This window comes from Oncorhynchus mykiss, chromosome 6 (genome assembly GCF_057628025.1).
Source record: "Oncorhynchus mykiss isolate SJ-2025 chromosome 6, ASM5762802v1, whole genome shotgun sequence".
Lineage (NCBI taxonomy): Eukaryota > Metazoa > Chordata > Actinopteri > Salmoniformes > Salmonidae > Oncorhynchus > Oncorhynchus mykiss.
Genome location: NC_143027.1, coordinates 40,462,075 through 40,472,308, shown reverse-complemented (window position 1 = coordinate 40,472,308; position 10,234 = coordinate 40,462,075). Strand labels below are relative to the sequence as shown.

The 10,234-nt window shown below is 42.0% G+C and overlaps 1 protein-coding gene across 1 annotated transcript; it reads right to left on the bottom strand.

Annotated features, from left to right (window-relative positions):
- Positions 1-431: 431 nt before the first annotated feature.
- LOC110525942 (BAG family molecular chaperone regulator 4) lies at positions 432-7,864 on the bottom strand. Its single transcript, XM_021606470.3, has 5 exons — positions 7,561-7,864; positions 5,266-5,388; positions 4,801-5,043; positions 4,441-4,695; positions 432-2,103 (listed from the first exon to the last, which is right to left on the bottom strand). Exons 1-5 carry the CDS (start codon positions 7,687-7,689, stop codon positions 1,630-1,632), a joined length of 1,224 nt encoding a protein of 407 aa, XP_021462145.1. The 5' UTR covers positions 7,690-7,864; the 3' UTR covers positions 432-1,629.
- Positions 7,865-10,234: the final 2,370 nt, after the last annotated feature.

The following is a 10,234-nucleotide window of genomic DNA, read 5'->3' as shown; positions in this document are numbered from 1 at the left end:
AGAATTATCTAAATCCCTAGAGGAAAAGAGATCAAGTGGCATGTGCTTTGTCTCACCATCAGCACCCCTTCATTCAAAAATGTCTGTCATTCTTTCTCTCCCACCTATAAGATGACGAACTCTTGTTAATTGTGTGTTTACGGTATGTTTTCCAAAAAGACTACAATTGCATAAATACAACATATTTAAAAAATATGCCATTTAATGCAAGTCCTCAGTTTGAGCTATAGTCACTTCTAAAATCAGTCAGGCAAATATTTCCATCTAAACGTTGGAAACATGCACTTAATCAGAAACCTCTGTAGACATGACCTTTTACACACACATCAATCAAACTAATACGCAATAATCTTAACACAAAAAAAATACCAGCACATGGGGGGAAAAGAGAAACTAATATGACAAACATAACATTTGGTTCCATGCAAAGCTTTAGAGATTGTTTATTTTTATTTTTTAAAGATTTGAAAAAGCACCTGCCGATATTATGGCACTTGTGATTTATAAGAACCGATCACAGTCTAGGAAATCGTTGATCCAACCTCCTCATCCAATACTTTGACAATGCATCCTTCGTTTCCTCCCTCAAATAGTCACTGGTCCGAGACTGGATTGGTCAAACTATGTGGTAGAATGGTCAGAGATCACACCAAAGGAAGGTCAGTTTTCATTTTCATCCTTCTACAAACTGATCCTAGATCTGCACTTAGACTGTCTACCACCAGTCAATGGAAATAGCATTGTGAAGAAGTTGTAGACCAACTACAAAACAGTACATACCAGGGTTGGGATCAATTCCATCTATTCAGAATGTGAATTGAAACTTGCTCAATATTTTCATTGCGCCACTTCTCAATTAAGTGGATTTCAATACATTTCTTTAAAATCGACCGCATTGAAAAGCAATTGACCCTACCTTTGTATATCCTGAAGTGTCAAATAAACAGAATACATTACCCAGTACCGATTTGGAAGGCTGTGTGTGTGAATGCACCGTTTGCATTCTGCTTGCAATGACAAGTGGGTGACAATGTTGGGGTGAGTGATAAAGGGGAAATCTCATGGCAGTGCCATTAGTTCACATCATTTAAGAAAACATGGTGAAAGGAATACATGGCCTTTAACCACAGACCTAGGATCAGATCAGCCTACTCCAAATCCAAACCGAAAACTTATCTGACCCTGTACCAGTGATTAAGGGGAAATGTCTACCTACTTCGAAAGGAACATGGCGACACTACATTGCACGGGCATAAGTATGACATAAGACGCTTTAAGCAGTCATGGACACTAATGTCGGGTTATGAAAACTAACCCAACATCATAACTTGATATGTACAACCATTCAATTTTCCATCATGACTACTTTGAAATGGCATCTTATGTTGTGATCACACCTGCATAAAGTATCCCAAGCTGGCCCGATTCCAAACCAAACCCTTGTTGACAATCAGCCAATCTAAACCTTTCCGATCCGGGAGGTGTAGACAACAAACAAGGACTTAGGACTCCAATGAATTCTAAGGGACCGGTTTAAATCTGAAATAAGGCCCACAACCTGACTGTGGAAAATTCAAATGTCACAAGAAAAGAACAGTAAGACCCGTCCATATACATAACTGGTTCAGTTCAGAAGGCCTTTTTCTCCAGCCGGTCCAGTATGGCCTGGATCCTCTGCACAGCCTCCTTCCGGGCCTGCCTTACCACTTCCTGTCCCTGAGTCTCCACTGAGTCCAACACCAGCAGCTCCTTAGTAAGCAGTTCCTCTAGGTACCTGTAACTCTTGTCCGATTTTTTACCCACAAACTCGTCCACATCCTCATGGAGCAAAAGCACCCGGGCCATGACCTGCTGGACTTTGGCCAGGCTAGGGTTGTGGATCACTCCCTGATGCTGGGCTGGAGCTGGGATTGGGGGTGGAAGCTCACCCTGGGAAGGCTTTGGCTCCTGCGCCCCTCCTCGCCCTGGTTTATTGTACATCTGGGGAGGTGAGCTGAAGTCGACAGGCTTGCCATTGGTGGGGTTAGGGGAGTGGGCCAGTCTGGGTTTGGGTCCCACCTGTGGGGCACGCTGGTGCTGGTGGGGTCCTGCGTAGTGCTGGTCCTGAGGAAGTAAAAAAAGATTGCCTTAGACCAAGGGTGGGCAAACAAACTTGCTGGCTTGAGGGCCACATGAATTTCAAAATCAATTTGTTCCTCAAAATACATGTGCAGGCTAGAAAGAGGGCAGTTTTGAAAATACTTTTAGTAGTGTATGTGGACACCTGCTCGTCAAATATTTCATTCCAAAATCATGGGCATTGATATGGAGTTGGTCCTCCTTTTACTGCTATAACAGCCTCCCCTCTTCTGGGAAGGCTTTCCACTAGATGCTGGAGCATTGCTGCAGGAACTTGCTTCCATTCAGCCACAAGAGCATTAGTGAGGTCGGGCACTGATTTTGGGCAATTTGGCCTAGTTTATTTAACTAGGCAAATCAGTTAAGAACCATTTCTTATTTACAATGATGGCCTACACCAGCCAAACCAGGACGACACTGGGCCAATTGTGCACCTTCATATGGGACTCCCAATCATGGTTGGTTGTGATACAGCCTGGAATCGAACCAGGGTGTCTGTAGTGACGCCTTTAGCACAGACATCCTTAAACCGCTGCGCCACTCGGGTGCCCAAAAGTGGTGGTTCCACTGGGGACAAATCAGGTTCTTCCACAACGATCTCGACAAACCATTTCTGTATGTACCTCACTTTGTGCACAGGGGCATTGTCATGCTTTAATTGGCACTATGCATTGAGGCAGGTAGCGTTCTCCTAGCATCCGTCAAACCCAGATTCGCCCATCAGACTGACAGATGGTGACGTGTGATTCATCACTTCAGAGAACACGTTTCCACTGCTCCAGAAGCGCAATGGTGGCAAGCTTTATACCACTCCAGTCGACACCTTGTATTGTGCATGGTGATCTTAGGCTTGTTTGTGGCTGCTCAGCTATGGAAACCCATTACATGAAGCTCCCGATGAACAGTTCTTGTGCTGACGGTAGTGAGTGTTGCAACAGAGGACAGACAAGTTTCACACGCTATGCATTTCACTCGGCGGTCCAGTTCTGTGAGCATGTGTGGCCTACCACTTCGCGGCTGAGCCGTTCTACATTCTACAGTTTGTTTGTCTATGGAGATTGCATGGCGGTGTGCTTGATTTTATACACCTGTCAGCAACGGAAGTGGCTGAAATAACAGAATCCACTCATTTGAAAGGGTGTCCACATACTTTTGTATATGTAGTGTATATAGGATGATTATCATTTCAACCTACACTGAACTAAAATATAAAAACGCATGTAAAGTGTTGGCCCATGTTTCATGAGCGGAAATAAAAGATCCCAGAAATTTTCCATAGGCAAAAAAATGTATTCTACCAAATTGATCACAAATGTATTTATATCCCTAGTAGTGAGCATTTCTCATTTTCCAAGATAATCCAGCCACCTGACCGATGTGGCATATCAAGAAGCTGAATTAACAGCATGACCATTACACAGGTGCACCTTGTGCCGTGGACAATAAAATGTGCATTTGTCACAACACAATGCCACAGATGTCTCAAGTTGAGGGAGCGCGCAATTTGCATGCTGACTGCAGGAATGACCATCAGAGCTGTTGCCAGAGACATAAATGTTAATTTCTCTACCATAAGCCGCTTCCAATGTCATTTTAGAGAATTTGGCAGTACGTCCAACTGGCCTCACAACCGCAGACCACGTTTATGGCGATGTGTGGGCAAGCGGTTTGCTGATGTCAACGTTGTGAACAGAGTGCCCCATGGTGGCGGTGGGGTAATGGTATTGGCAGGCATAAGCTACAGACAAACACAATTGCATTTTATCAACGGCAATTTCAATGGACAAAAATACTGTGACGAGATCCTGAGGCCCATTTTTCTTTAATGCATCTGTTACCAGATGAATATCTGTTTTCTCAGTTATGCAAAATCCATAGATTAGGGCCTTATGAATGTATTTTAAATTGGCCTATTTCCTCATTTGAACCGTAACTCAGTAAAATCAATGAAGTTGTTGCATGTTGTGTTTATATTTTTGTTCAGTATATTTTTTAGACATTAAAATGTGTCCTGGAGTGTTTTTTTAAAACCCAAAATAATAATTGTAATATCTACTAGCCGGTCTGATGTGGCCTGTAGAAGGCCCACCTGTCTTAGACGACTAGTGTATAATGAATTAATATAAGTTATTAAAATTCAGACCCAAAACAGCTACGGTACCAGAGGAAGTATTGAGCTTTTATCTGACATATCCCCTTTTCTTCCAAGAAGTAAATTAGGCCCACTTGGATTTTATTTCAGAAACAATATGTGCAAATAAAGGAGATGAGACAAAAAGCCACTTTAGGTCATTGAGATGCGTTCATGTGTTCCACATGTACCTTGGCTTCATAGGAGGGTGGGGCTCCAGTGCCTGTCCCTGGCCATGCTGGAGGTTGTTGGGGGTGGGCAGGGGTCCCATAGTGGCTGTCTGGCTGCCACTGCTGGTGTGAGGGCCCATACCCACCCGAGTGGGCCCAAGCCTCAGCCTGCGGCCTATGGTGAATGGCCTGTCCAGTGGAGTATGGGGGGTTTGGTGGCAACGCAGGACCACCTTCCCCATAGTGCGAGTAAGACCCAGGAAGATAGCCAGAGGCCTAAAGAAGATCAAGGTATAAAATAGAAAACAAGATCCATTATACCCAACTGCCTTTACATCAGACACCATTAAACACTGCCCTGTACTGGTTGAATGAACTTACCCCTTGACAGTGTGGTCCAGGATAGTGGTGATGCTGATGTTGGTGCTGGGCGTGTGGTTGTCCTGACCCCCCTGTGCTCTGCTCTGGTCCTGGGCAGCACTGGCTAGGGTACTGGCCTGGGGCCTGCCTGGGAGGCATCTGGTCTGCACAGTAGAATGGGTTGGATGGGTGGAAAGAACTTGCCGGATACTGGCCTGGACCAGGGTTATAGACACTGTGGCCATTTGGATATGCTTGCATTGCCTGGACAGGGAGCGAGAGAGAGAGAGAGAGAGAAAGTGTGTGCCTACATCCGTAAGTGTGTGAAAGTGCATGCCAGACTACCGGTCTGTGAAAGTATGTGTGCGTGACAAAGTGTCACGGAAGGCTGAGAGCACTTTAGTCTTGAGATAAGGAATTAATTCCCATATATAGCCTTGGATTTAGAGGGCCTTTGCTATGACATAACATGAGGCTGTACTGCACCTGTGGGTTGTAAGGTGGCTGCACGTCAGATCCTGAAGGATATGCATTTGCATAGTGCCCTGCTGTGGAATGTGACTGGGGGTACCAGTAGTTTGAGGAGTAACCAGGGTATTGGGAAGCATCCTGTAGGCATACGGGGAGAGATTTATTTACCTGGCCTCCAAATCAGCACAGTTTGAACTAGTCATATTGACCCGAGTAAACCGTAACCCTAGACTTGTTTGACCAAAGTATCCAATAGTCAAATGCAGCAAGACTGACACTGATCGAATGTAAAAACATTTCCTACTGTATTACATAATAGCTAGCTAGCAGCCATCACACAACATTAGCTAGTTTTGATAAGAGCACCGACGCTCGTTCTGAATGTTAACACTTGCTTGCCGTTTGGTTTTGTAAACAAAGTAAAGTATCTTTCATATCAGCCTAAATTACTACACAACTTAATAGGATTCCCACGCTGACATGTTTCCATGTTACAGTGCTTGTTTATAGAAAAACAGAACATGTAAGGTCCTTGGACTATAAGAGGTAATGCAGAGAATGACTGCCCCCTAGCATTGAGGATTTCAAGTTGAAGGCTGACCACCATACCACAGGCATTGTTTCCAGAAAACTTCTTTGTGGTCCATATTCATGGATATACTCCAAACCCCCTCCAACACAATTATGGTACCAATAATTGCTTCCATTTCACCAGATGTATGTTGTTGAACAGATTTCTTTTGAAAATCACACCCAACAAAGGTATAAGGATAATTTAGTTGCTAGTGGCAGCCTGCAGTACCTCATCAGCCTTCAACTTGAAATAGTCCACTGAGCTAGCCTGCAAAGTCACTTCCTACAGTAGCTCAAAATGCACATGCCATGTTTCCAAAAACTTGTCCATGTAGCAAGATGGCGACACGCTGAAAAAAAAGACTTCCTGGTCATCAAATGCAACACTGAGCATAGAGCTCGCCAGCTTGTAGACCTAAAAAACAGAAATGATTTACCCCTCACCCATTCCTATAGCAAAATTAAAATGGGGAAAGAATAGGGTTTTGGAATAAACGCTGAAGGTCTGAGGTAAACACAGGCTTATAAAAATGTTGTTCTATAAGATAAAAGTAATGTTAACTGACAGATATTATGAATTATGAAGCCTTTGTGCTTTGTGGGTTTAAAAAAAATGATAACTGCTTCAAAATTCACAAAAGTTGAGGTTAGCTGATGAAGATTCTCATAGTACAAAACGTATAAGATCTACGTCTGTGTTTCCCACACTCCTTATTTTCGCCGTTTATCCCAAAAACCCTACAAAAACCAAATTTTCTCTTAGGCTTCGTTCAAAACCATAGCAGAGTTGGTGCCTACAAAAAGAAGCCATTACTATTGCTCTCTATTCTCATCGGAAACAAATGTGTTGACGTTAAGTCACCGATGATCTATTGCGGCGTTCAAAACAACTGGGAACTAGAAAAAAAAAGCTTTGACTGGGAAAAATATATTTTACTGTCATCCAACTTGGAATTCCAAACAGGAAACTCGGGCATCTTTCTACAGCTTTATTTATTTATTTTTATTTCCAGGTTTAAAAAATGTATAATTATTAACAATAAATCAATACAGGAAGTACATGTTTAATATTTAAGAACAATTTTCAAGGAAACTTCCTTAATTTTGTTAACAAGTAGGTATGTGGCAACATTAAACTTTTTCCAACAGATATTATCACTAAATCCGTTCCAATAAAGGCATGAGAAGGTATAGATACAACATCCAGATTTAACAGGGGTTGTATCGCTCAGTTGTTGAATGGACCAAAATAGGTATCTTTCTACAACTCCTTTTGCGACCTGAATATGACTGACGTCATGATTTGACCTCGTTTTTCCCTCAAGTTCCTAGTTGTCGTGAAAGCCCCATAAAAAAGTAATGTTAGGACCCTTTGGTATTGGACTATTAGTTATAGATACCTAGTTAGCTATGCATTGTAGTCTCAACTGTTTGTCTAACTAGGCTATTTATCATATACTACAAACGAGATAGCTAGCTAGAAAATCTGCATGTCAAATATAGCTAAGCAAGCAGTATTGCAAATCTTACTAACTAGCTAGATTGGACGTACTGTCAGAAGACGGCTAGCTAGATAACGTTAGCTAGCTAAAACATAGGCTAGCTAACTAGCTTGACCTAATGACGTTAAATTTACACAGTACGAGACAAAGCTTGTTTACTGACATTAACCCGTGTGTTCTAAAATTAAAAACATAAGTACGTGTTGATATGAATTAGCTACACAATGTGACTTACCATAGCGTTACTCCAGTTCACGTTATTATTTTCTGAGTTGTAATTTGAAGGCCAGGCGGCTTTGGGATTCGACGGCATTTGATGATGCATAACCCAAGCAGCGTCCCCAGCACTCCTGTCGTTTGCCATACAAATAATCGTGATACAATTAACTGTCAAATAGGATAGACTGATATTGGGGACAAAATTGCTTTATTGAAACGCTCCAGTTAATGCATTGATCATGGACAGCAAAGTATGGAAACGTTTGAATGACAAGTATTTTATGCTTTGCCCCTTTAATTTTTCGCCCCTCCCTTTTCCCTTTTCACCACGTGCGTCAGTAGAATAGGTCGTTATCAATAAAACGTCACAATAACGTGCAGAGCGTTCGATTTGCCTGCTAGGTGGCAAGTCAATCCCAGCTCCGCTAAAACCAATGACAACTGCTACCCTTTTCAAAGTATTGTTAAATAAATTTTAACTATTTGGTTGTAATATCATCACCCATTGAAGAGCATCGTCAGAACTCAACATTTACGATTATTTCATGCAAAACAATTGTTTATATTTTGCTCTATCATAGTTATACCACAGAGTTTCTAAACACAGACCATAACGTCGCAAGAATTTCGAGAACGCTTGCGAAACAGACCAAACGACCAGGCAGGGGTTTGGAAGTCAATGAGAGAAGTGAAAAATGATTCCTTTAATTGTTAATTTTCTCAATCTAAAGACACAACCTAGATTCGAGACAATTTCTTAAGTAGTTGAACGTGTTATTGCTTCAACCTCGTGAAAGTGAGAAACTGAAAGGTTTTTATTTTCCTCAAAAACAACTTTATAGTGAAGGAGTGCCTTTTGATTTTGACCGCCAGCACATGCGCAGTTCGGCGCGTGTTTCTACGCAGGGGATTAATAAGAACAGTGGTTTAAAAAAAGTGGCAAGAGTTGTGGAACAGGGAGAGTAAGAGAAGACACCTGTATAAGATCCAGGAAAAGGTGGGGACGGGGTGGTCCTCAGGCCGAGAAGGGAGGAAGGAAAGCGTAGTCACAAGGCTGAGACTGGGACACACAAGGCTAAGTAGCACATTGAAAGTGGTGGGGAACATCCGACTTCACTGTCTCTGGTGTACACTCCAGTCCAGTTGCTGGCAATGATGCACCTTAAAGTTGGTTCAAAATTCAAAAGGCACTCGAAAATCTGAGCAATCTCTTTGCAGGTGCATAGCAACCGTTGAACAAAATGAAGGAAAAAGGAAACCGCACACTGCTATTGGTAGTATCACTGATATTTAATAAGCTTAAGTATCGGCATCACGGCCCTCGTCAGAGCTTTTGTGATTAAAAAAAAATAATTGCACCGTTATGTAGACCTAGCCCCACCCACATCCGTTCCACGCATGGAAAGGGGATGGAGGCAAAGGAAAAACAAATAAGTGCTACCTGATATAACATGCATCTCACAAACACTACAAGAGTGTATAAATAAGACGCTTTAAACAATTCCATAAAACCACAATGAGGACACAGCAAGTTATCATTGATCATTGGGTACATCTTACGAAAAACAGAGTAATCTTAAATAGGTACATAATTCACTTTCAAATTCACAACATAACATACATAGACATTTCATCATTAAGTCCTTTAGGAAATAATGTCTGGAGGGTGAAAATCCCAAAACATTCTCTTTTGCTCAGAGTATTATTAATATCACCTCCCCTGTCTGATATCTTAACTTTCTCTATGCCACAAAATCTAAAGGTAGAAATGTCATGCTTTAGGTCATAAGCTTATTAAATATCAGTGATACTACCAAGAGCAGAGTGCGGTTTCCTTTTTCCTTCACCTTAAAGTTGGTTGCCAACTGCCATATAAAATCCACAGAAGAAGAATAACATTGCCTACAAGTGTGATCTGGGATTTCTGTTGGAGAAGCAGTTTTCGCGTATCTTCATACTGTACCGTCTTTGGTTAATACAGCAAGTAGCTTTTCATGATCAGTAAACACAAACACTACATAAAGAGAGACCCAATGCAGCAACACATGACAATACAGCATGGTAGCAACACAACATGACAACAACACTACATGGTAGCAGCACAAAACATGGTACAAACATTATTGGGCACAGACAACAGCACAAAGGGCAAGAAGGTAGAGACAACAATACATCACGCAAAGCAGCCACAACTGTCAGTAAGAGTGTCCATGATTGAGTCTTTGAATGAAGAGATTGAGATAAAACTGTCCAGTTTGAGTTTTTGTTGCAGCTCGTTCCAGTCGCTATCTGCAGCGAACTGAAAAGAGGAGTGACCCAGGGATATGTGTGCTTTGGGGACCTTTAACAGAATGTGACTGGCAGAACGGGTGGTGTATGTGGAGGATGATGGCTACATTACACAACATGTTGGAAATCAGGAATTCAACAATGAGTGGTTTGGAAGGAATCAGTGGCTAACTGCAAGCATTACAAAGCCATCATTAGCCTGCTATTCAGTGGAGCGGCTGTGTGGTCCCAAATCTAAGGTTAAGGGTCTCTTTTCCTTGTTTAAAATTATAAACATTCAACATTGGCCATGCTGTCAATTAAGCATGATTTGTGTCGCGTTCAAAACAACTTAACTGCAAAATCTGACTTTAGTTTGTTCAACTGAGAACTCTGGAAAAACGAGCTACAACTGGGAAAAT